This window comes from Triticum aestivum, chromosome 4A, assembly GCF_018294505.1.
Source record: "Triticum aestivum cultivar Chinese Spring chromosome 4A, IWGSC CS RefSeq v2.1, whole genome shotgun sequence".
Lineage (NCBI taxonomy): Eukaryota > Viridiplantae > Streptophyta > Magnoliopsida > Poales > Poaceae > Triticum > Triticum aestivum.
In genome coordinates, this window is record NC_057803.1 from 683,968,203 (window position 1) to 683,995,518 (window position 27,316).

Here is a 27,316-nt window from a genome sequence, read left to right on the forward strand (position 1 = left end):
AAATAAATGAAGAAAAAAGGAATGAAAATAAAAAAATCAGTGAAAACCGAGAAAACAACAAAGAAAACAAAAAAAGACGGGAAAAATAGTGAAAACAGAGGAAGAACGAAGAAAATCAATGAATAAACAAAGAAAAAACCAAAAAAAAAATCCCTTTCTTTTCCCTCAAGTTGGCCGCGTCTTCTATTTTACCATGAAATCGGACAAATGCTTCAATGGCTAGCAGCGCTACTCAACACCAAGGAGACTTGATATCGATCCCCCGGTGCTCCCTTTTTCTCTGCTTTTCTTGTTTTAGTTGTGCATTAGTGGGTGGCCGACCCATTACTGCGGATGCTCCAGGAGAGAGCTTCTTTCATTTTGCTATAAGCGGTATATAGTTCTGGTGACTACGCATAATTCACTGGACTGGTTCAGTAGGCGGCCCACCAATCTTGAGCGCTAATATATGGGGAGAATTAATCAACGGATACCCCTTGCGGGAGCCCCCCAAGGGTCACTTTGGTGGGTCATGAGCTCTCAGCCACCGCCATGTGTCGCATATTGAGTGCTCCCTTTGGATTTTTTTTTATTTTTCGATACAGGTTTTGGGGGGTTTTCCCCTTTTTCGGCTCTTAGTTTTCTCCCAGTTTTCCCTAGGTTTTGGAGAAATTTTTTTAACGAAAAAACACCTTTTTTCTTCCATGAAAGCACAAATTTGTTTCTTGTGAAGGCAGAGATTTGCTTCCGCATGAAAAAGGTAAAAAAAAAGTATTTTATTTTCTTACACGGGAGGCACACATTTGCTTTTGGGCGAGACAAAGTTGTGCCTCTTGAAAAAGGAAAAAAACATGTTCTTTTTGCTTCTATGGGAGGCACATATTTTCTTCTCTGAGAGGCGCTGCTATGCCTCTCAGAAGAGGGAGAAATGTGTTTTTGTTTCTCTTTCACACAGGAGGCACAAATTTACTTCTCCTGGAGTCACATATTTACTTCCGCGAGAGGCACAATTGTCTCTCGAAACAAAAAAACACACGTGTTTTTTTTGCTTCCGTAAGAAGCATATATTTGCTTCTCATGAAGGCATATATTATTTCTATGTGAGACATAACTGTGCCTCCCAATAAAGAAAGAAAGTAAAAAAAATATATGCTCTCAACTTTTTTTTTGCTGTCTATTCTAGAACTAAAGGATTCGTTGAAATCTATTGACATGAGATCTACTTTGAATGATCTCGATGCGAGAATTCAATAGAGAAAACGGTTCAGGATTTGGATGCATGGTTTAAGAGATAAAATATTAAAAAAAATAGAAAACTCCCAGGTTGCTATGACACACATGCTCAACCCAAGGTGGGAATAATCATTGCAAAGGGTACCCTTGATTAGTGAAATGGTAATATGTGCCTAGGTAAACACAAACACTATTCAAAAGCACTAAGCGCAAGACAACAACAACATGGTAAGCAACTGTGCAATGCGGAGCCCAACGGGGATAAACAAAAACACGGTGTATATAATCGGCCTGATAGTTACAACACCATCCATCATCATTCCTTTGCACTGATCCTCGGGAGCTCCACGAGGTGAAATCATGGCACTGGCAGTGCAAAAAGGAGCACCAAGCTACCCGGTCTTCCGCCCCCATCATTGAGCTCATTGAGTCGCCCTGCGTTGCCATGTGAGGTCGCTATCTAGCTTCTTGATCCGCGCACCCCGTGCTTCTTGGCCTCTACCTTGAGCGACTTGAGGTACTTGACGGCCTCGTCGAGGGCGGCGGGCGTGTCCATCCGGTCGCCGCCGGGGATGATCCCCTTGAGCGTCTTCATCATCTTCTTCATCCGGTTTTTCTTCCTCTCGCCACCTCCGCCGCCACTCGGGCTGACGCTCACCACGTACCCGGGGGAGCACGTGGAGTCCGGCGAGCCCTCGCCGTGGCTCCCTGAAGTGCGACCCGTGCTCAGCACGTCGTCCTCCTCCTCGGAGCTCATCAGCGCGTCGATCTCGCCGCTGTCCTCCTTCTGCCGGATCGAGCATTCGCCGCCGCCGTAGTAGGTGCCCTTGCCGTGATCGTAGCCACCGTTGTTGCCGTGCTGGTCATAGCCCCCGGAGGAACCGAAGTTGTTGGGCAGCGACGGGTTGTACATGACCCTGCTCCGGTCGTAGGTCTGATCAAAGATCACGTAGTTCTTGGGGCAGGCATCCGACGGCTGGAACTCGAGCCCGGTGAGCGGCGCCGGGAAATCGTGCTGCCTCCGACCGGCGAGCGGGTCCTCATAGGCAGCCGGCGCCGGTGCCGGCGTGGGGTACCGGTCGTTGGTGTAGTACGCTCCGCCGTTGCCGTACCCGGTCATGTCATAGCCGGCACCGTAGCCGTAGCCGCCGTACCCGTAGCCTGGACCTCCCTGCATCACTTCACTGCTGCGAGCTGCTCAACTCCTAGAGATGTTTATGGGTTTTGTGGGGAATTCGAGAAAAATGGTGTTGATTTCGACTGAAGTATTCGGCCTGCAAGTGGTAGGCACGAGCAAACAATCAGATAGAAGTTAAAGAAAAGAAGTGCAAGCATCAGTGTAATGGAACTGCGATGTACTATGATACATTATCAAGTGTGAGAGCAGAGCGAAACGAGGACTGGAAAGGAAGTGCATACATGCCAGAACAGGACATGAGTACACTACTGCCCCCTCCGCTTCACTATTAGAATACGTTTTGGATATCTTATTAATATAAACTACATAGTACTCCCTCCTTCCCAAAATTCTTGTCTTAGATTTGTCTAGATACAGATGTATCAATTCTTGTCTTAGATTTGTCTAGATACGGATCTAGACAAATCTAAGACAAGAATTTTGAAAGAGGAAGTACATATTAAAATAAGTGAATAAACACATTAAAAACACGTCATATACATCTTATTTAAAAAAGTTAAAACATCTTATAGTGAACGGAGGGAGTAGCATATAACCCTCGTCAAAAGGAAAAGGTATTAAAGTGCAATATGTGATTAAGAGTACAAAGTAATTAATGATGCAACATTTAAATCATACTACAGCCCGCGTAAGTTAGGCTTTACAATTTAAAGATGATTCCTCATGAGAGACATGTTTTGAAATAGCAGATGTTAAGTGACTTGGCTAAGCATAAACATATTATCAATTGTGTGAGGGGTCACGATTTAGACTTTGTGGTCATTTCGAAATCCACTAGACGTGTTTTTTAGAAACATGTCCTAGACCATCTTTCATGTGGTTCCGGCTATGTCTGGCATGTCTTACCTGCATATGGACGATCGAGTGGAATTTTACTTGGCTTCCATTCTTGATGTACGCGTGCGCTGTTTCAAAGGGAGTATCACATCAAATTTCACCTTTAGAACAAGTATGACACCTTCTTATGGGGCTTAGTTGTTGTGTATGGTGTTGCTCAGGAGGAGTTTAAGGAACCGGTCAATATTTGTAGTGATAACCATAATCCATGTTAATTTGTGGGAATTTTAATATCTTCATTATCACCGAGAAAAGAATAAAGACCATTTTGACAATCGGTGACCTTTTCCGTTCAATGATGTCATTAGCAATTTGGATTTGATAGAGATCGACATATCGAGCCATCAGGTCACCTGGGCAAATCGTCGTGTTGATTCTACTTATGAGAAGCTTGAACGTGTCCTGGCTACCACTAATTGGAATTTTAAGTTTCCCCTTGTATTGGTCTGGGCGCTAGAACGCATCAAGTCGTTGTCGGATCATGCTCCACTTCCAATAGACTTTGTTCCGCCATTGTGTCAAGCCGCAACCATAAGTTTAAGTTCAAGTCTGATGGCTCATCAGAGAGGGCTTTCCGAGTTGATCAAGAAAGTGTGGGATATGCAGTCTAGGGGAAGGATGCACATTCAACAGTATAACTATTAGATAACCGCAATACGGCATTTCCTACATGGATGGGCGACACACATTGCTGGTTTATATGAAAAAAAATCTTAGGTCGTCCTTGATCAATATTGAACTTAAGACAATTAAATGAGCATAACACTCATCTTTTCCGCGAGAAGGAGATCATATCGTAAACGCTCTAAGGCACAATTCATGGTTCATGGTGACACTAACACACAATACATTCATGTGATTGTCGTCACGCTTCAATGTAGGGTGGTTGCAGCTCGGTCGCAGGCGCGACGTTGCATTGCATCGCGTGTGGTCCATTGGTGGTGGTCAGTGGATGGGCCCAAGGGTGGGGCGGCTATCGGCCGTCAAATGCTGCCTCGGGTACCGTATGCGGTTGCGTAGCGTGAGTGGTTGCTCAATTGAGGCGGCTCAACATTGACGGACATCATGCACCGTGGTGGGGCAATGTCGAGTTGTCCAAGATGCATGGTTATTGTGACTCGGTTGAAGACTGGGCGCATTGATTTGGGGTTTGGTGAGTGCTAGGTGAAAGCATCGCACCGACTTCGGTAGATTCCAATGACGTTGTTTCCCTCCTTAGAGGCATCGTCATGGGGGTGGGGCTCCTTCACCTCCCCTGTCGTTTGGGTCTCAAACTTCTCCAGATAAAAATCCATGTTTTGGCTTCGGCCGGAGCAGGCGTCCGTGGCGTACCCGTCGGTTCTCCCATGGATGTGTTGCCTTAGAGGTCCGGTCTTCTATTTGGCGGCAGTGTCCTGTGTGTGTTTTGTAGCTTCAGCGTCGCATAGGTAGGTCTGTGGCCCCGGGGCTGGTGCGTAAGCCGGAGCGGCAACTCTAGTGTGGGTTTATTGACTATTCACTCTAATCGTTTGGATGGCAGAGTCGTCAACTCGGCTGGTACGCGGCCTTGGAGCCGGCGTGTGTGTGTTTCATGTAAGGCGGGGCGGCGGCTCCAAGTCGTGTTGTAGGATGCCGACTCTGGTCATTGGGTGGCAAAGTCGTACACTCATTTTGTATGCAGCCTCCGGACAGGGTGAGTGTGCATGTGTCGTATTTGTTTTCGGTAAGTTTTTCTTATTAATTGTCAATTCACTTCTTCTATATGGAAAGACAGATGTCCTCTGTTTGCTTGATTATTTTCCCACACGGAATCAAGAAAAATAGGAAAAGATAGTGCCTACAAGAACCGGATGAACTAGAGAGGGCACGGTTATGCGAAATTACAGGTGACAAATGGCCTTATGGATTAGTTTAATTTTTGTGCCCTTTATCTTTGAGCTGGAATTTCTTGTGCCTTTGGATCTATATAACTCATCGTTAACTTGAATTTACCACAGTATTACTACTTATTTTAGCTACGCATGTCAAGTTGTTTTGCAAACAAGCAAAGAACATGATCCCCTGTGCTGCTGCTGCTGCTGCTGCTGCTAGCTGCAACTCCCATCTTTTGACCAACACAAATGCAAAACAAAAGGGCACTACTGTAGCGCACACTTGAAAACGCCGTCTCTTTCTCTTTTGACCACTCACAAGCAACTTTGTCAACACGCCCGTGGACGTCGAGTTCCGTCCAAAATGTGGGTCCTGCTCACCACTTTACCGTCTGCATGCAACAGCATTACGGCTGGCATTTCCTTTCCTACATGCTACTCAAGTTTTTTTTCTTTTTATAAAAAACATTGGCGAAGGGCTTCGAACTTTCATTGACAGATTCAGAAGAAGAGAATTATATCCAACTAATTTGCCGAAAACCTATGCCGATAGACAAGAAAGCTGCTTATCAAGAACTATACAAGATAGTTTCGCAAAAAAAAGAAGAAAAAACTATACAAGATAAGATGATGCATGGTTCCCGCTCCCACTAGCAAATAGTACAAGCAGGAGATTGATGCTCGAAGGCTAGGAACACGAAGAATTAATCTGAAAGTAAGTAGTGGAACATTGTGCAAGCAGCTTACTAGTTTTCTGGCGCGCGAGGATCTGTCCTCACTCGGCAAACTTGCATCAACAATCCGTAGTAGTACGCGAGGCGCCACTTCTCATAACGATCACAGGAAGAACACCCACGGCATCCTGCTCTGCATCACACGGAAATAACAACACAGGGGCTTCAGGCACTGCGCGCGCTCAAGCGGCGAGATGGATGTAATGGCGATGCTGTGTGGTGTGGTTACCATACCAGTCGACGACGAGGAAGCAGACGATGTATGATCTCTCGAGAAGAATTTGCTTGCGGACGATGAGCAAGCAGAGGAGATTGGAGGAGAGCAGGGGACAGACAGGGAAGAGAGAGGCGATGAAATCTGCTGGACAGAGCGGATGGATGGATGGGCAGCACGGGGAGGGTTTTATACAGCGGATGAACCCAGCAGCGGACGGCGTTGGATGCTGGGATTGGGCGGGTGTGCGATTCTTTTATGCCTGCACTGCACTGCTTTTGAGTAGATGCATGCAGACAGAGGGGCTGGATGGAGGATGCGAGCAGCGCAGTCATGGTCTCATGGAGACGAATGAATGAATGGGGCGGGGGGTGAGGGGAGGGGGGGAACGTGCGCACTCGATGGGTTCGTGCTCTCCCCGCCCGTGGGTGCGCGCGCGTGCCGCTTGCCCACCGCGCCCAAAGCCCTCCAGGCGCCCCGCGACACACGGCGCCCCTTGTTTACTCGCGCGCGCGCGGGCCCATCCGGGGCCCGTGGCCCGCATGTCGGCGCGGCAGGGGCGGCTGGGCAGCGGTGCGTGGGGGTCGACGGAGGTGGAGGTGGGCATCGTGGCAGAGCATTCCAGCTCAACCCAGGCCCGAGCGAGCACGCACGCACGCACGCACGCACGCCCCCGCAGTGCGTCTGGGCGAGGGAACCATGAGTATGGTACGTGCGGCAACGCGTGGGAGGCCGGCACCCGGCGGCGGAGGGGACGCTGCATTGCTGCTGCTGCCCGTCGGATACGATACGATACGATGCGCGTGCCCGCCGAGGACATCGATCGATTGCTGCTGCTGCTGGCCTAGGGGCGGACGACGGTAGGGTAGGCGCCGGGGCGGGCGGGATGATAGCCGCCATCATGCCCGAGGGGTACTGGCAGCTGGGCTTGCCCCGATGGGCAACCGGGCATGCAACAGGGAAGCAGTGAGTGAGTGGAGATTCCCCCTGCAGAGACCCCGACGAGGGGAATCCTTCTTCACTAGTTGTATCACTACGCGACTCCAACGCGGTGACTCATTTTGTTCACGCATGTCCATTTGAATCCGTGGGTCCAACACACCGATTCACTCAGAAGTTTTGTTCCTGTGATGTTCGTTTGAACGCATTTCTGCCCTAAATTTGAGTGCGATTTGCATCCACACGGACTTGAGAGGAAGCGCCGCGCGACAATTTAGCGTCCGCCTCGGGCCCCTGTGCCGGCCATCCGACTACCGCCACCGGTCCTATTAAATGGCATGCATGCGCATGGGCCCACTCGTCAAAGAGGCGGTGAAGTCCACGCCATCCTTTTAAATGCCGATGTGGGGGACCGGTCAGTGTAGTCCGCATCTTTCTTCCCAGTTTCGTCTTCTATTGCCCCCCTCCCCCCCAATTTGCCCCACCAGCAAAGCGCTAGCCATCATGAGGTTGTTCGGCAAGTTCGGCCGCGGCAGCAAGCACGACCATGAGGCAACCTCCTCGTTGGGCATGCCAGCACCAGCGCGTGTGGCTGTACCTCCATGTCCACCGGTGTCACCAGCACTGGCAGCACCGCATCCCGGCGTTGTGACCGGATGTGAACATGCCGCACGACTGGCACCTCAACCCCGACAGGGTGCTGGTGCCAGCGACACCTGACTATGCGGTGGACTCCCCGTACTGGGATGCCTGGTTTGCCAGTGTGCACGAGGTCCGCTGCACATCAGAGGTTGGGTGCACCGGTTGCAGCAACAGCGCTCGCTCCACCATCGCCGGTGTCGTGGTTTTGTCACGGCAGATGCCCTTGTGAAAGGACTTAGGAGTAGATCCATCGCACCATAGGTTAGCTTGAAGGGGTTGAACGGGAAAAATGACACAAAGGATTACTCAGGTTCGACCCCTCACAACGAGGTAAAAGCCTACGTCCTGCTTCCAGTTGTATTACTTGAGTTTTGATTACAAGGGAGCGAATACGCTTGACCTAGTTCTCGATTGATTGTCCCTTAGCCTAAGCCGCCGCCGGGTCTCGCCTTTATATACACAGGTCGAAACCCGGCGGCTTACAAGAGTCCGAACCGGATCACACAACGTGACCCGCCTGGTTTCTAAATCGCTTTGCCTTAGCAGGCAAGCCACCATATGGCGGTTCACGCGTTCAGGTCTTGGGCCCTCACTAGGTCTACCTCCAAGAGTCGCTGTCCTCATACTTCTTCTTGGGCCTCCTTGAATCTTCTTTGTATTAAACCGCCAATGGTGTAACCCGGCCCCAGCATGGCGGGTCATACCTAGGGGTTATATCCCCAAAATTAGGCACCAGATTGATTTGAACTTGTTCATGTCAATCATCACTGCTTTAATTGACAGACTATCCTCCAATGTTGAATCTTCAAATAAATCATTGTAATATCACACGAGCCGAACCATCGTAAGCCGCCCTGACATCATGTAAACAGAATCATTGTAATCCGCCATGACCTCATGCACATTAAATATGCACAGAACCCATGATATCACAACATATCTTTATCTTAATGGGCCATGCAAGAATCGAGGCACTCGCACTACGAAGATAATCATTCTACCTCCTCGATTTCTGTGCATGCCATTTTATCACTTCCTTATAAATAGGGATAGGGGCCCCTTTTCTCAACTTTTACCCCTGCCTCTTTCCCTTCTTCTTCCTCGCGACCATCGAAGCCTACGGAGCTCCGCCGCCGCCGTCGACCTTCACCAGCGACTCCCACTCGGCCGCTGCATCAACCTGACTCTGACCAGAAAAATGCGGCGCCCTCCCGCTATTCATCAGCATCGCCATGTTTTCGTCTTCCCCTGCTTTCAATCCGCATTAGGGTTTTCGTCGTTCATCGGTGCTCGTCGGTGTACATCGCACTCGCCTGTGGTTCTTCCAATATACTGCTTGTTTGGATCCCAATAGAACATAAAAACCATGCAGTAGCAATTTTTAGTAACTGCCTCTCATCATAGATCCATTCCTCTATTCTAAGATTCATCTCTCAACACAGTAGTTCATCCTTCATATTTTAGGTTTAACAATTTTTGCCTGTTTTTCGAACTGATGTACATCCAAAATTATAAGCAGGATCTGTGAAACTTGTTTGTTCAGCACTTAGTAAAATTTCACTAGAATCCAGATCTGTAGATGTCGTCATGATCACTGTTGCATAGGCGGCTCATAGCGATATATTTTGTAACCTGCCAAATTCCAGCTGGCTTACTCATAAATGTTTAAGCCTCCAATATCCTCTTAATCAACAACCATGACTGGATAACTTGTTGATGCTTTGCCGGCTTAACCATGCTTACTAACCCCCATCACTCATAATAATCCATCTTGCATGCATAACTAGTCTTGAGCCATAGACTTGCTTGTTTAATCATTGGGTGGTTTATCATCATAATATCAATCCTCCAATTCTTCACTCTCAGGTTTTAACTTGGCAAAAAATGACTAAGACCACCACCTCCTGCGATTGGGTCGCTTCTACTGTCACTGAACAATATCTGAATGAATACGTTACCATGGGTGTCTTGCCAGCAAAGAACATCATTTACTGGAGAGTTCCAGGGTCCGAAACTAAGCCTCTCCCCAACGAAGGCGAAGTCATAGTTTTTGCAGACCACCTTCTTCGCGGTTTCTCACCACCTGGCTCAAAGTTCTTCCGAGATGTTCTACACTTTTATCAGCTACACCCTCAAGACCTCAGTCCCGATTCAGTGTAAAACATTTGTAATTTCCAAGTCTTCAGCGAGGTGTACCTTCAAGAAGAGCCAAGTGTTGACTTGTTTAGAGAATATTACTATTTGAACCGCCAGACCGAGATGACAGACAGGCCCTATCTCGAACTTGGTGGAATTTCGATCCAGAGACGGAGAGACGCCGTCTTTCCTGCCGCTGCACTACCTAGTCATCCCAAAGATTGGAATCAAACTTGGTTCTATTGTCAAGATACTTCTCCGGCTGGTGAAATTCCTCTGCCGGGTTATTGCACCTGTCGGCTCAGCCCGAGACATCCAGACCGGATCAGCGTTGCAGAGCGAGCCAAATATGCACCAACTTTTTCAAAAATAAGGGCTTTGTTGGCCAACAGTTTAACTAGAGTTGACCTGGTCCGATGCTGGGTTGCTTGGAGGATCATGCCTTTGAGCCGCCGCACCGGCTTAATGTGTGAATATACATGTGATGTAAAAGACCCTCAGAGGTATAATCCAACACGTCTCGAAGACCAAGAGATCAACGAGATGACCAAATCATTGCTCGATGAGAGCCTTTAAAGCTGCAGCAAGACGAGTCTAAATCCCTTTTGCACTCTCAACCCTGCACCTGACATAAGTATTTCAAGCTATTCTGTACTTGTCTTTTTTTTCATAAACTGCACCACTTCTCATTATCATCTGCATTTTTAGTCCGGCTCTTCCTTCTGGAATAAGAAGCTCCAGGATAAGAAAACACAGGATAAACCGGCAAAAAAGGCGAGAACCAAGACCAAGGCTCCTAAGAAGACCAAAGGGAAGAAACCGGATGCAACAGACTTATACACCCTAGATGATGAGTCGGAGGTAGACCCGGAGATTGTCAAAGGTTTACTTCAAATCATCCAATAGAGTCTATTTCTTCCTAGACTTTACAACAATATCATCCACATAAGCATGAACATTGCGTCCAATCTGATTATGAAGACAATTCTGGACGCAACGTTGATAAGTCGCCTTTGCACTCTTGAGCCCAAAAAGCATAGACACATAACAGAAAGATCCAAAAGGTGTGATAAAAGTCATCTTCTCTTGGTCTTTAACTGCCATCTTAATCTAATGATAACTAGAATAAGCATTCAGGAAGCCCAAACGCTCACAATCCGTCATAGCACCTATGATCTGATCAATGCGAGGAAGAGCAAAAGGATCAGCTATACAAGCCTTATTGAGGTCTGTATAATCCACACATGTGCCAAGTGCCATTTTTCTTAAGTACTAGCACCAGGTTAGCCAACCACTCTGGGTGAAAAACCTCCACTATGAACCCGTCCGCTAAGAGCCGGGCCACCTCTTCCCCAATGGCCTTACATCGCTCTTCATTAAAATGGCGAAGGAATTGCTTGACCGGCTTAAACTTAGGATCAATATTGAGTGTGTGCTTAGCGAGTTCTCTCGATACACCTAGCATATATGAAGGCTTCCATGCAAAGGTGTACATCTCCTTGGCCACGTACACGACGTGGGCTTTGTCGAGTTTCTCCATCCAGGCCGAGTGCCAGGCACGCTTGTCCTTGTTGCACAAATCCTTCATGTCTCTGTAATAGGGGTCGATGATGGCCTCGACAAGGTGAATCGGTGAGTCCTTCTCATGCTCCTTTCTGCCCCTGATCTTGTATTGGCCCTGGATGTCGACAAGATTCTGGCAGGCGATGCCTGAATTCTCGAGCGCCTTTACATCGTTGGTGATGTCCACCGTAGAGAACATGTAGTGAGGGCTGTAGATAAACCTGGTGAAACGCTCGCAAGGCCTTGTGGCCAGGCAGTAGTGGTAGACAAGGACGTGGTGGCGCACGCACATCTGGGAGACGACGACCTTGGGACGAGACCCGGCACGAGCGCGGGTGTACTCGAGGTCGAACCCGACCACCTTGTACTTCTCCTTGGCAAGCAACAGCTCCATGATGTGGATGGTGTGCTCCGCCCAGACCGGGTCGTTGGTGTACACCACTGAGAGGTCCATGAACCTTCTATGGGTGTCCACCACAGCACGCATGGTGAATTGCTGCTCGTCGTCGACAGCCGCTCGGAGCGCCATTGGAGCCACACATCATACCCTCTAAGAATTTCTCGTGGTGGGTGTGCTTCTTGCAATGGTGGGGCGCGATCGAAAGGTTGAAGAGACACAAGGGTAGATTAAATGGCCGCTGTAATAAATGGGGGCCGGCCGGCCTGTAATCGTCACGTCTTGTCATGGCGTTCATGGCGGAGGATTCCAGAATCTAGTGCACGCTTGAGAACACCTCACCCCAGGCGTGGGCTCGAAGAGCCTGTTCCCGCGCTGCCGCGCTGTTTACCGCGCAAGCTTCCCGCCCGGCTAGTTTGGCCACGTGTCGGCTAGAAGAGGGATAAATCATTTATATTTCTATATCTGGTTGTTTGCAGTATGCCTTGTTTATTTCAGTTGTTCACAATGTGATGCTCTATATGTGCAATTATTTACTGTGCAGTACATTTCATCAATCCAGTTTCAAACATACCGATAGGAATGCATATATTTGCCTACTGTTAAGCCTGTTATAGCTAGCATATGCCTCTTTTAAAGTTTTTTGATTGTTCAGTTGTTTGTAGTTAGCATATGTTCAGTTTCAAATGCTATCTTTGGTTGTTCGTAGTATGCCTTGTTTATTCCAGTTATTCACAACGTGGTGTTCTATATGTGCAAGTATGAACTGTGCAGTTCAATTTCATCAGTACCAGTTTCAACAATACCACTATGAATGACTACATTTGGTTGCTGCATCTTGTAGTTAACACGCCTTTCCATTTTTATTTAACCATAACTAGTGTACTTAGACCGGCACAATACCAGTTTGAATGACCATGTTTGCTTGTTGTTAAATGTTTGGCCTGTTGCAGTTAGCACACCTTTCCACTTGTTTTGCTTTACTAGCGTTCTTAAACTTGCACACTGAAGCTATCTTTTGGAGATTATTTTGTCTGCCATGTGTAATTTTGGTTGATGTTTAGCCTGTTGTGCTTAACATGCTTCTTGATGTACCTACACAGGACAATTTTGGGAACGACTGCTGTTTTCCATCAAGGTTAGTTTCATCCCATGGCTTATATCTGCTCACTGTTTAGGATATCGGTACCTGGTACCATATAGGTCGGCGGCTGATAAGGGAGTAATCGGTGAATCTGACTTTTAACTGAATATATCTGCAACCCATTTTTCCTTAGGTTAACTAGGGCCATATGTAATATATCTGAGGCTACATAGCAACACGCACTGTACTTAATGTCTAAATATGCAATCCTAGGCTACATAGCAACAAGGAAGAGTGTTATATTAATGTTCTAATGATGTCTAGATATACATAGAAGAGCAGCAGCAACAGCAACAACAACAACACAACCCTGTTTGGATACTCAACTTAGCTAGAGCTTAGAGTTAGTTTCTAGCTCATTACTAACCCTGAACTAACTCCATCCAAAGAGTTGTTTGGATGGCAGGGTTAGATTGACAATAAATGCACTAGGAGAACTAGCTCCAATTAGCACCTCTTGGGTTGGATACTAGTTTTTTGGGTGGGTTATAGATGCAACTAGATCAAACTAGCTCTCTTGTTTAGATATACTTTAGGGCAATTTGAGCCCGAACTAGCTCAAACTAACTGTAACCCATAGATACAACAACAGATAATTTGTAAGAATAAACTAGACTCCTTCCGGCCCATAATATAAGATGTTAATTCATCTAATATGTGAGTATATTGGATGTTATAAGGTAGTCCCTCTGATGAGGACATCCCAACCATGGGCACCACACCACCAACCATCAATGTTCCAATCACAAGAAGTCGCGGAATGCAAATACATGATCAGGTTAATGCTAACTTAAGTCTATCATTTGACCTTGAAAACATGGTTGTGCCTTCACCTCCTTTGTTGTTGGTTGAACTCAGGTGCGATGTCGAAGAAGGCCAAACACATTTCAGTCCATGCAAAACAATGTTTTACGGCGAGGAAACAAAGTTAGGAATTCATGAAGAATGAATTGTCTGCTAAAGAAACATTGTTCCGATTCTAACGAAACAATGTTTTGCACGAGTTTGGATATCCCAACTTGCGAAAGGTTTCCAGAACTCGAGTTTTCTGCTGAAGGAAACATTTCTCGACCCCAGTGAACAATGTTTGGTCGGGAACTCCCAGCCACTTCCAACGAGAGTTTTCCAAAAGCTACCTCATTAAGTATTGAAGCCATTTAGTCAAACAAAGCTGGTTCACTTTCACACCTAAGCTGGTTCCAGAAGCTAGTTCTCTTTCACACCTATCCAGGGGGGGGTTGTCCCGATTATAAATAGGCTAGCTCTTCCCCTTCGTTGGGGACTTTTGCCATTTCTATCAAAGACCAAAGACATAGACTCCTCTTGAGATTGGAGAGCTCTTGTTATCCTTATTATCGTGATTCCTTGAGAAATTGCTCCTAATCCCGTGCTCCATGACTTGAGCGTGGTTGTGTGGGGTAGTATTGCAGGTTGTGGATCGGCGAATGTTCAGATTGCAAGCTTCGGTGAGCCTCCTCCTCGTCGGGTCATAATCTCTTATTTTTCCATTTTCCGGCTGCTTGCAGCTAGTTATCCCCATCCATTTATCGATCCTACGTCGTGACGATCGGACCTCCCCTTGTACTCCCTCTTCTCTGAAGATGGGGTCGCATCATCTAGTATTCAAAGCAAGGTTTACACAGTAGGATCTGTATCTTTGTTGCTAGATCTATCCTTTTTTGTTCGGTTTCTCCCCGTCCTAGAGTCCAAAGCCAAAGAAAGCCAAAAAAAATCCAAGCCTTTGTTGCCGAGATCTAGTTGTTTACTTTCCTCTTTGTGTTTGCACCAAGTTCTATCCAAAGTTGCTGCTGTTTTTTCTTTGAGTCTTGTTGTTGGATCTATTGTGCTGCAAAAAAAGAAGAGTGAAAAAGCGAAAAGGAGTGAAAAAAGAGCAAAAAAAAGAAGAAGAGAAAGTGTTGATCAATTGTGCAATCATTTTCAGTTGAATGAGAAATTTCAGAAGTTGTAGTGGCAAGTGTTGCAGCTCAAATATGGTGCAAGGATCTACAAATTTTTCTTGTTCTTTTGGTTTGCATCGATTGGATCTCAGCGCTAGCCCTCCCTTTGTACCCCACCCAAATCCACCTAGAAACCGTCAGCTTCCTTCCTTGCGTTCGCTTGTCCACTCCTGATTTGCTACTTCCGCACAACCGCCAAGGAATCATTAGAATTTGGGTAAGCAAGAAGGTGAGCTAAGTGTTCCACATATATTTTTTCTTTTCCACTTGTTTCCAAGAGTTAACATGACAGGATCCAACTCGAGTGTACATGGACATCAACATGTGGAAGATGCTCTCCCAAAAACTCGCGCATCACTTGATGATATGATTGAGGAGAGTATAGTTGCAGCTATGCGAAGGATGTTTGGTGGTCGTCTTCCTATCGCGGGTAATGGGGATCAACACCAACACAGCCCCACTGCCTCGCTGGCTGCCGACAACCGGCAACCTCAAGGAAACGACGATCACCATGTTGGTCGTGGAAGAGCGGCATGAGTTGCTGCCCACTGCGCCCTGCTATTGGTGCTGAACAGAGATGTGGCAACTTTGCTGCCTCCTGTGAGGGTGGGCCGCATGGAGGAGAAGCTCGCGGGCGAGGCCATGACGCCCGCGGGTTTGCTGCGGATCACCGGCGATGAGCGACACATGATGGTGATGCCATCTTCCTTGAAGATCTCTCCGAACATGGTGAAGAAGATGAAGGCATGGGGCACTATGAACCCTACTCCCCACCTCGCCGCAGTGCTGCTTTTGGTCGCAATGGTCATCATTATGACCGTCGTGATCAAGATGACCGTGACAACCAATCAAGAGTGAAGCTACATGTGCCATCATTCACGGGAAAAGAGGATCCGGATGCATATATTGAGTGGGTGAGAGTGATCATACACAACGAGTGAGCCACCAACATAGTGAGGGAGTGTTTCCACAGCTAAAAGCTCCACAGCCAAATATGACCAAGCCCCAGGAAAAAGAGGGATTAGTTATGACAGTTAGGAAAAGGGATATGCGGGAATTAAGAGAACCTAATACTCCATTCTTTGTACTCCTATACAAAGAAACTTTATTGGCTGCTAACGATTTACCCTCAACTCTTCCTAGTGTTGTTCTTGATCTTTTGCAGGAGTATGAGTATGTGTTTCCCAAGGAGGTACCACCTGGTTTGCCACCGAAGCGGGGCATTGAGCACCAAATCGACTTGGTTCCGGGCGCCCCACTACCAAACCGGCCACCGTATCAAGCAAACCCAGAGGCGACGAAGGAAATTCAGAGGCAAGTAGAAGATCTTCTTAACAGAGGGTATGTAAGGGAAAGTCTTTCTCCTTGTGTTGTTCCCATACTTTTAGTTCCAAACGAAGACGGTACCATGCACAACTTCAGTCTAACAAAGTTTATGATTATTTGTCAATCTCATGAATGTGTAAAAATGAGATACGCCATTTTGAGTCATATCCTTTTCTATGTAAGGCTAGTTTGTTCACCAATTCAAACAATGTTCCTGCCACGCCCGTTATCGAACCACACTTTCCGGCTTGGGTAGTTACTTGATAATTGTAGAACCCCTTCCCGGGATGTTTGCCTTAGTGCAATTTCTGGAAAGTAATATCACCCGACCCAGCCGCAATTACTATTCAACCTTGGGATCCAACTACTGGGAAATGTTGCATGGAAAACAATTATTTTTCTACGCACACACAAAATCCATCCATGGGGATGCATAGCAACGAGAGGGGAGAGTGTGTCTATGTACCCTCATAGACTGTAAGCGGAAGTTTTTAGTAACGCCGTTGATGTAGTCGAACTTCTTCGCGCTCCAACCGATCAAGTACCGAATGTATGGCACCTCCGCATTCAGCACACGTTCAGCTCGGTGACGTCCTCCGCCTTCTTGATCTAGCAAGACGGCAAGGTAGTAGATGAGTTCCAGCAGCACGACGGCGTGGTGACAGTGATGGTGAAGTTATCTCCGCAAGGCTTCGCCTAAGCACTACGAAAATATGACAGGGGGTGTAAACGGTGGAGGGGGGCCCGCACATGGCTAAGACAATGTTATGGTTGTGCTAGGCGCCCCCTTCCCACATATATATAGGTGGGGGAGAAAGGAGGCAGCCTGGAGGTGCCCCAAGTGGGGCCGAGTCCCACTTGGGGTCCTGCCCCAAGCCGCGCCCGCTGCCATGTATAGGTGCGGGGGAAAGGAAGCGGAGGGAGCCCCCCTTTCCTTTCTCCCATGAGAAGGAGAAGGCAGGAGGGGCCATCCCTCCCCCTTTCCTTCCCTAGGGCCGGCCGGCCAAGGAGAGGGGCGCACCAACCCCCTGTGGGCTGTTCTGTCCCCCGCTTGGCCCATTAGGGCCATACACCTATCGGGGGTGTCCGGAACCCCTCCCGGTGACCCAATGACTACCCGGTGCCTCTCGAAACTCTTTCGGTGTCTGAATACCATCGTCCTATATATCAATCTGTACCTCTCGACCATTTTGAGACTCCTCATCATGTCCGTGATCTCATCCGGGACTCCGAACAACATTCGGTCACCAAATCATATAACTCATATAACACTATATCGTCAATGAACGTTAAGCGTGCGAACCCTATGAGTTCGAGAACTATATAGACATGACCGAGACACCTCTCTGGTCAATAACCAATAGCAGAACGTGGAGGCCCATATTGGCTGTATCCGGTCATGCGATTGGGAGTAGTCCACAGTCCCCAGAGTATGGAATCGAGTTCCTCGACCCATTGTTTATCTGACTCCTGTAGGGATCGCACTAGCCTGGGTTTGATGCTGCTCATTATCAGGCCATTAGCCCGTTTGACCTGACCGTTTGTTTGAGGGTGATATATGGAGGTGTAATCGAGCTTAATGCTCAGATTAGCACACCAATTTTTCACCTCATCGGCCGTGAAATTAGAGCTGTTGTCCATCATGATGTTGTGCGGAACACCATAACGCTATACAACGCCGGATATAAAGTCGATCACCGGCCCAACTTCAGCCGTTTTTACTGGTTTGGCCTCTATCCACTTAGCGAATTTATCCACCATAACCTACAAATATTTCTTCTTGTGGCTTCCCCCTTTAAGGGGTCCGACCATGTCTAGCCCCCAGACCGCAAAAGGCCAAGTAATGGGGATTGTTCTTAAGGCAGTGGGCGGCATATGACTTTGATTGGCGAAAAGCTGACATCCTACACAATGCTGTACAAGGGCCTGCGCATCTGCTCGGGCCGTTGGCCAGAAGAAACATGTATGGAAGGCCTTGCTTACGAGGGCCTGAGCTGCAGCGTGATGGCCACCAAGACCAGCATGTATTTAGGCCAAGAGCTGTCGTCCCTCCTCTTCGGAGATGCGTCTTTGAAGAACTTCAGTAGTACTTTTCTTGTAGAGTTCACCTTCATAAACTTTGTAGGCTTTAGAGCGTCGAACTATGCGATGGGCCTCATTCTGGTCATCAGGGAGCTCCTGCCTATTAAGGTAGGCCAGGAAGGGTTCGGTCCATGGAGCAATCACAACCATGATTAAATGGGCGGAAGGTGTCATTTTGGTGCCCGAACCCCCGATGATATCAGAACTGTGTTCGACATCTAGGGGTATGGTCGGCTCTGAACTAGGATTTCCACTCTCGTCCTGCCATACCATGGATGGCTTGAAGAGCCTTTCCACAAAGGTGTTAGGCGGGATGGGCTCGCGTTTAGTGCCCATTCGAGCAAGGATGTCCGATGCCTGATTAATGTCTCGAGCAACATGATGGAACTCGAGCCCCTCAAACCGAGCTGATATTTTGAGTACGACATTTTGGTATGCCGCCATCTTTGGGTCTTTTGCATCGAATTCTCCATTTATTTGGGATATTGCGAGGTTCAAATCCCCACGCACCTCTAGGCATTGTATGCCCATAGAGACAGCCATTCGGAGACCATGTAGTAGTGCTTCGTATTCGGCCGCGTTATTGGAGTCCGTATACATGATTTGTAACACGTAGCGGACTGTGTCCCCTATAGGGGATGTCAAGATGACACCAGGCCCCAATCCGGCTAACATTTTAGAGTCGTCGAATTACATTACCCAGTTGGAGTATGTGTTGTACTCTTTAGGGAGTTCGGCTTCCGTCCACTTGGCGACAAAGTTGGCCAACACCTGAGATTTAATAGCTCGGCATGGCTTGTATGTTATTTCAAATGGTAAGATCTCGATGGCCCATTTGGCTATGCAGCCAGTGGCGTCCCGATTATTTATGATGCCATTGAGTGGTACTTCGGATGCCACCATGATCGAACACTCTTGAAAGTAGTGCCACAGCTTCCAGGATGCCATAAAGACCGCATACGCTATCTTTTGATAGTGTGGGTATCAGGATTTGCATGGTGTAAGGACCGCCGATACATAGTACACTGGTTTCTAGAGTGGGAATTTGTGCCCCTCTTCCTCTCGTTCGACAGCGAGTACAACGCTCACCACTTGGTGAGTCGTAGATATGTAGAGCAACATAGGCTCGCCAACACTTGGTGCGGCAAGGATTGGGTTGCTTGCTAACAAAGTTTTTATTTCTTCTAATCTGGCTATAGCCGCATCCGCCCATTCAAAGTGGTCGCTGCGTTGGAGCAGACGATAAAGTGGCAGCGCCTTTTCTCCCAATGTAGAGATAAAGCGGCTCAGGGCTGTCATGCACCCAGCTAGTTTTTGGACCTGCTTTAAGTCTGTTGGCGTTGCCAATTGCGATAGGGCTTGGATTTTGACTGGGTTCGCTTCAATTCCTCTATTGTAAACAATGAACCCGAGTAGTTTTCTGGCTGGAACGCCGAAGACACATTTTTCCGGATTGAGCCGTATGTCATATGTTTGGAGGTTGTCGAATGTGAGGTGTAGATCGTCCACCAATGATTCGACATGTTTAGTTTTGATGACTACATCATCCAAGTAGGCCTCCACTGTCTTGCCAGTTTACTTTTCCAGACATGTTTGAATCATGCATTGGTAAGTGGCGCCAGCGTTTTTGAGCCCAAAAGGCATAGTGTTGAAGCAGAAAGGCCCGTACGGGGTGATGAATGTCATTGCAGCCTGGTCGGACTCCTTCATTTATGGTATCCGGAATATGTGTCGAGGAAGCACAATGAGTCGTGTCCTGCGGTCGTGTCAATGATTTGGTCAATGTGGGGCAGCGGGAAGGGGTCCTTAGGGAAAGCCTTATTGAGGTCTTTGAAATCGACGCAGAGGCGCCAGGATTTATCCTTCTTCGATACCATGACCAAGTTGGCTAGCCAGTCTGGGTGCTTGATTTCTCTAATGAACCCGGCCTCAAGTAGTTTGGCTAGCTCTTCACCCATAGCTTGTCGTTTGGGCTCGGAAAAGCACCGCAACATTTGCTTGACTGGTTTGAACCCTTTTATTATGTTGAGGCTATGTTCGGCCAGACGTCGTGGGATTCCGGGCATGTCCGAAGGATGCCAGGCAAAAATGTCCTAATTTTCGCGTAGGAATGCTCGTATGGCGGTGTCGATCATTGGATCCAGCTGTGCTCCAATGGATGCTATTTTGTTTGGATCCATCGGGTGCACTTGAAATTTGACTATTTCGTTTGCTGGTTTGAAAGATGTGGATTTGGGCCTCTTGTCGAGGATTACATCGTCTTTGTCCACTATGGAATGCGGAGTGGTTAGCTCCTTGGCCGCGAGGGCCTCGAATAGTGCCTCGAGGGCCAAGGATGTGGGGTTTTTCGTTGCGGAGTGCTATATCCGGATCACTGGTGATAGTGATGAAGGAAATATGCCCTAGAGGCAATAATAAAGTTATTATTTTATTTCATCATGATAAATGTTTATTATTCATGCTAGAATTGTATTATCTGGAAACATAATACTTGTGTGAATACATAGACAAACTAAACGTCACTAGTGTGCCTCTACTTGACTAGCTCGTTAATCAAAGATGGTTATGTTTCCTAACCATAGACATGTGTTGTCATTTGATTAATGGGATCACATCATTAGGAGAATGATGTGATTGACATGACCCATTCCATTAGCTTAGCACCCGATCGTTTAGTATGTTGCTATTGCTTTCTTCATGACTTATACATGTTCCTATGACTATGAGATTATGCAACTCCCGTTTGCCGGAGGAACACTTTCTGTGCTACCAAACGTCACAACGTAACTGGGTGATTATAAAGGAGCTCTACAGGTGTCTCCAAAGGTACATGTTGGGTTGGCGTATTTCGAGATTAGGATTTGTCACTCCGATTGTCGGAGAGGTATCTCTGGGCCCTCTCGGTAATGCACATCACATAAGCCTTGCAAGCATTGCAACTAATGAGTTAGTTGTGAGATGATGTATTACGAAATGAGTAAAGAGACTTGCCGGTAACGAGATTGAACTAGGTATTGAAATACCGACGATCGAATCTCGGGCAAGTAACATACCGATGACAAAGGGAACAAAGTATGTTGTTATGCGGTCTGACCGATAAAGATCTTCGTAGAATATGTGGGAGCCAATATGAGCATCTAGGTTCCGCTATTGGTTATTGACCGGAGACGTGTCTCGGTCATGTCTACATTGTTCTCGAACCCGTAGGGTCCGCACGCTTAAGGTTTCGATGACAGTTATATTATGAGTTTATGAGTTTTGATGAACCGAAGTTAGTTCGGAGTCCCGGATATGATCACGGACATGACGAGGAGTCTCGAAATGGTCGATACATAAAGATTGATATATTGGAAGCCTATGTTTGGACATCGGAAGTGTTCCAGGTGAAATCGGCATTTTACCGGAGTACCGGGAGGTTACCGGAACCCCCCCGGTAACCTAATGGGCCTTAATGGGCCTAGTGGAGGAACAGGAGAGGAGGCCTAGGGGCTATCGCGCGCCCCTCCCCCCAAGTCCGAATTGGACAAGGAGGGGGGGGGGGCGCCTGTCGTGGTTCTAAGTCTGACAGTAATGTAGGGGGTAAGTATGGAGAGGCAAGATCTTAGCTATGGAGAAGTTGTAAGCACACGAGGTTTACGAGTTCAGGCCCTTCTCAGAGGAAGTAATAGCCCTACGTCTTGGAGCCCGGAGGCGGTCGACTGGATTATGCGTGTATGGTTTACAGGGGTGCGAACCCTTTACACTGAGGAGGGGGTGGCTTATATAGAGTTCGCCGGACCCCTCCGGCCCTCAGTTATGCAGGGTTTTAAATACACTAAAGTCGGGCGTTACTAGTAACGCCCCTAATAAAGTGCTATGATGACCATAAAGACTACTTAATAACCGACCGTTAGCATGCGGAGGGCCTTTAGGTCTCCTGGTCGTCGAGTGGTTGAGTCTTGGTCGAGTGGTTGCTTCTTGGTCGAGTGTCTTCGAGTTTGTCGAGTGGAACACTTCCAAGTCGATTGAAAGGTGATTTCTTCTAGAGATGTCCTTGGGTAGGGCAGTTTGGACAGGTCCATGACCCTACCCTAGGTACATAGCTTCGTCATTAGCCCCCGAATGGATCGAGGTTTGAGTGGGGAAGGAGTTGAGAATTTTCCTGACTCATTTTTCATGCCATGAGCATATCTGGATTTGGATTAATGAATCCTGAGTGATGACAGCAACTTCCTTTTCAGTCGCCTTGATCCATTCTTAGCTTTTTGTCGAGTGGTTTCTTTACTTGGAAGGCTCCGAGTGACGGTGCGGAGGAGATCTTCGGTCTGACAAGTTGTTCTGCTGCCCGCAGATTTCGCGAGATCCGAATTTTGGGAAGCGCGCGAGATGGGGGAGGCCGCAGTAATCGGATGGGATAGAGCGGAGCCGCCTCGATCCCCGCGCCACCTTTTTCGCCACGTATCACACACGCGATCATTACAGGATTTGACAGGGCCGCCCGGGCCTACCAGTCAGCCACTCGGAAGCGGCCTCATATAAGGCGTCGGACTGGGGCCTCTTCGAACAGTGCGTCCCCATTATCTCTTCTCCTCTTCATGCTCCCTCGCCGCGCTCGCTCTCGCCCCAGCACCACCGCTCCGCACGCGTTTCGCCGGCGACGATGGGGAAGGAGAAGACGGTGGCTCTAGAGCGGGCGAAGAAGGCGACGACGAGGTCGAAGGGGAAGGCGACCAGTCAGGGCGGATCCTCCTCGCGAACCGGCCTGCCGAAGGGCTGGATCCAGGGCGACTGGATCCTCTCAACGATCACCCAAGAAGACCTTGACGACCTAGCCGAAGGAGGGATGATCCCCTATGAATCGGCGCGGCTCCCGGGGAAGGAATCCGAGCCACAACCTCGGGAGGGTGAGCGTGTTCTCCTTGCCACCCACGTCGACCGTGGATTTTCCTTGCCTCCTCACCCTTTCTTTTGGGGATTTCTAAACTTCTTTGGGGCACAACTCCACCACTTCACTCCCAACACAATCGTTTATCTCGCCGCTTTTGTTTCTTTGTGTGAGAATTTCCTGGGTTGTCGGCCTCAATGGGGCCTTTTCAAGCACATTTTCACTTGTCGCTCCCAAACGGTGAAAAAAGCTAATCCGACTGACGAGAGGACTCGGGTGATTCAGATGTGTGGGGGTCTTGGTGTCCAGATGAGAGGGAAAAGCTCCTTTCTGGCCATGATTCTTCCCGACTCAGTTCACGGATGGCAGTCGACTTGGTTTTACTGCAAAGACCAGTCGACACCAGGGCAGTTGACCGGCCTCCCTCCCTTCACCATGGACCGAGTGAGGAAGCCCTCCCCTTTGAAGTTGCTCCCGAAGGAGAAGGCACAGGTGAGGGTGCTGGTAGAGCGAGTGGTCCAGCTTATCCGTGACGGGGTCACCGGTATGGATCTCTTGGAGGTCTTCCTTCAGCGGCGCATCCAGCCTCTTCAAGCCCAAGACCATCCGATGTGGATGTATTCGGGTCTTGAAGACTCCACTCGGATTCACCCGGAGGAGGTCGATGACGACACACTGGAGAAGTGGCTGTCGGGCATGATCGGAAACAAGGACAACCCCACGGGAGCCAGGAGAGTTCCTCCACTCGACCAGTCTCATGTACCAGAGAAGGTCCGATTCTGAGTTTTTGTTTGTAATCTGAATTCACTCGCGCAGCTGCCCATACTGAGTCGACTGACTTTGTTCTTCCTGCTTTCTTTCAGGCCATTATTGAAATGTATTCAATGCCCAACGGAGAGCAAGAGCAGGACCCGGAAGGAGAAGCGAGCGGCGGCGACATCGGCGAATGGGAGTCTGACGGTAGGGGAGACGAAGAAAGCGACGATCCAAGTGACGAAGAAGAAGTCGAGTCGCCTCCTCGCAGGGGGAGGCGGTCCAAACTTGACCAAGAACGACCGAGCGCCCGTGAAAAGGCGATTGCTCAAGCTAGTCAGTCTTCAAAGCATCCTCGGACCTCTTCGCCAACTCCGACTGAAAAAGCGTCAAAGCATCCCAAAGTCGCAGAGCCGAAGCTTTGGAAGGCGTTGCCGAAGATTAAGATTGACATCCCCATTGCTTCCGCGTGAGTGTCTCCCTTCATATTTACTCGACGCTCTGTGCTGTTTGTTTTTCTTGTTTTAACCGGATGAACTTTGGAAATGTCAGCGCTGCTACTTCCGGGACCTCAGCTTACAGGGACGATGATGAGGTGATGGAGGATGCGGTCACTTCTAATCTGGGTATGATTTCTGCCATACTGTCTTTATTTTGGTTGATTCAACTGCAATATGTACCATTGGGTGATGTGATTTTGTCGATTGAACTTTGAACAAACCCTAACATTATTGACCTCCCTGATGATGATGATGAAGAGCCCGAGAGGCCTTTGACGAGGAAAAATAGGCAAGCTCCTGCGAGCGAGGTGCCACAATCGACGCCGAGGGCGGAGCCAGTCGTTCAGGACGCTGGCGATGCCAATCGGGGTTCTGTTACCTTCGCCGTTCCATTGTCGAGTGCCTTGCCTTCCTCGTCGACTGCTCAGGCCCCTGTCGACTCGCCTTCAGTTTTTGCGACCCATCATGTCCCAGAAGACGAGGTGAATGCTGCCAGGGAAGCCATACGCCAGGCAGGTATTATGATGGAGAAGATGAAGACGGTGCGAGACGCCAGCCAAGCCGCCTACGATGCCAGCTCGGCTCTCCAGAGCAACGTTCAGGTTAGTTGGTCGCCGCTTGTTCTGTTAGGATATGCTATCTGAAGACTCTTTCCGAAAATCTTTGCATCTGTACACCCACTGGGTGCGTCGATTGAATTTTTAAACTAGTGGGGGCACGCTGAGTGCACCCACTGGGTGTAGTCCCCGAGACTACGGTGGACTGCTGGCAGTCGACTGTAGTCTTTGCATTTTTGTCGAGTGTAAACCGAACTGGTAGTTTGTCTCTTCCACTCGATCTGGTCGAGTGGGATCAGAATCGGTGGGGGCACGCCAAGTGCACCCACTAGGTGTAGTCCCCGAGACCGCGGTCGACTGCTGGCAGTCGACTGTAGTCTGAGTTCTACCCTTTTCACTCCCTGCACTCGACTCTGGTGGGCCGGTCGAGTGGGATCAGAACCGGTGGGGGCACGCAAAGTGCACCCACTGGGTGTAGTCCCCGAGACTATGGTGGATTGCAGGCAGTCGACCGTAGTCTTAGTACTTACTGTCTTTGTCATTTTTTGCTGTAAAATAACTTCTCCCCTTTGATTTTAGAAATCTTGTGATCTTGGAGCTCGCTTTGCTGACTTGGAGAAACAGCAGATTCAACTGAACCTTGACTTGGAGCTGGCCAAGACAGAGCTGCAAAAGGTCAAGGACGGCGCCACTGGTAAGACAAGTTTGTCGACTGGTCTGTCTTAGGCTTGAGTACCCTTCTGCTATTTCTGAATCAATCATCATTTCTTTGTAGAAAAACTGAGAGAAGCTCTGGCGAAGAAGGATCAGGATCTGGCTGCTGCTCGAAAGGAGGCTGACGACAGGACCGCTCTGGCTGAACAGAAACTGGCTTCAGTTGTCCAGTTGGAAGAAGAGAATACCAAGCTGAAATCTGCTCTGAATGAAGCCAACAAGGAGTGCTCGCGCTGGAAGAAGGAGAACCTCAACCTGGGTGAGAAGATGGAAGGCATCTCTCGCAGGAGGGACGATCTGGAGAGCTACCTGAGGAGCCTTGCCAAGAAGTTGTTCATCAAGCTTGAAGGTACACATTTTGTTCCGACTGATTTTTTTTGTGTCGACTCAGCGTATGAAAATTGACTAATTCTTGGATCATGAATGCAGAGTTTTGCCAGAACTCCGAGGAGGAGACTGGGCGGATCGAACCAGGTTTGGATCCAATCAATTCTCCCGTGAAAGATGAAACTGCCATGAATTTGCTCTGACTGGAATCCCGCATCGACGATGCCGTGGACTACTTGGCTCGACTGAAGGTCGCCATGTCGCGGATCGACCCGGCACTTTGGCCAGAGGCCACGCTCCAAAATGATCTTGAGTCCCTGATGACTCGACTCAACGAAATCCCTGACCGAGTGCAGGAGTGGAAGAAGTCTTATGCCCGGTGTGGCGCTGATGTGGCTCTGTCTTTGGTTCGCATCCATTACAAGGAGGTGCGACAAGATAAGCTGGCAGCAATCAAGGTCGCCAACACCCAGAAGCATGAATTCCGATCTTTTATGGAGACTTTCATCGCTGCAGCCACTCGGATCGCTGATGGCGTCGATTTAGACGAGTTCGTCGAGCCTGCTAGTCCTCTTCCCGCGGAGTGAACAAACTTTTATGCCTCACCTTAAATTTGCCTCGGAATGCCGAGTGGTTTTTGTAACCGTTAAACTCTTTCGGGCTGAATGCCTGAGCACTTTGATCCATGGTCCAGAACCTTTAGGATTTATCTGAACTTGGTTTATCGTTGAATATCTTCATGAATCCCCTGCTGAGTGAACCCGTTCTTTATTCGAGACAACTTTTGTATTTGTAGCGCAGCTCCGAAGGAGAAGGAAGCAGTCGACCCGCGCCTTGTTGTCCTTGTGGGTCGGTGATGGAGTGCGCATTGTATTTGTGGCGAAGCTCCTCGAGAGAAGGTGGCAGTCGACCCGCACCTTGTTACTGCAGAGCGGGACGGAGCGCACATTGTATTTGTGGCGAAGCTCCCCAGGAGAAGGTGGCAGTCGACCCGCACCTCGTTACTGCAGAGCGGGACGGAGCGCACATTGTATTTGTGGCGAAGCTCCCCAGGAGAAGATGGCAGTTGACCTGCACCTCGTCGTTCTTGAGGGTTGAGATGTGTTTCGTACTTAGGCGAGTACTGGACTGCAGCTAAGCCCCCGAGTGGGAGGTTTGCTCTCCACTCAATGGGATTTTTAAATACTTAGGCGAGTACCGGACTGCAGCTAAGTCTCTGAGTGAGAAAACTTAGGCGAGTACTGGACTGCAGCTAAGCCCCCGAGTGGGAGGATTGCTCTCCACTCGGTAGGATTTTTTCAAACTTAGGCGAGTGCCGGACTGCGGCTAAGTCTCCGAGTGAGAAAACTTAGGCGAGTACTGGACTGCA

The 27,316-nt window shown here is 48.6% G+C and overlaps 1 protein-coding gene across 3 annotated transcripts; it reads right to left on the bottom strand.

The window, feature by feature from the left end:
- Positions 1-1,474: 1,474 nt before the first annotated feature.
- Positions 1,475-6,397, bottom strand: LOC123088126 (transcription factor bHLH144). 3 transcript variants are annotated; one of them, XM_044510289.1, is made up of 3 exons: positions 6,066-6,397; positions 5,845-5,959; positions 1,475-2,486 (listed from the first exon to the last, which is right to left on the bottom strand). In XM_044510289.1, the coding sequence occupies exon 3, from the start codon at positions 2,387-2,389 to the stop codon at positions 1,673-1,675; it is 717 nt and encodes a 238-aa protein (XP_044366224.1). In that variant the 5' UTR covers positions 2,390-2,486; positions 5,845-5,959; positions 6,066-6,397; the 3' UTR covers positions 1,475-1,672. The 3 variants fall into 3 exon arrangements, with proteins under 3 accessions (XP_044366224.1, XP_044366223.1, XP_044366225.1); XM_044510288.1 differs by having other exon boundaries at positions 5,845-5,964; XM_044510290.1 differs by having other exon boundaries at positions 5,845-5,964; positions 6,061-6,397.
- Between the last annotated feature and the right edge of the window lie 20,919 nt (positions 6,398-27,316).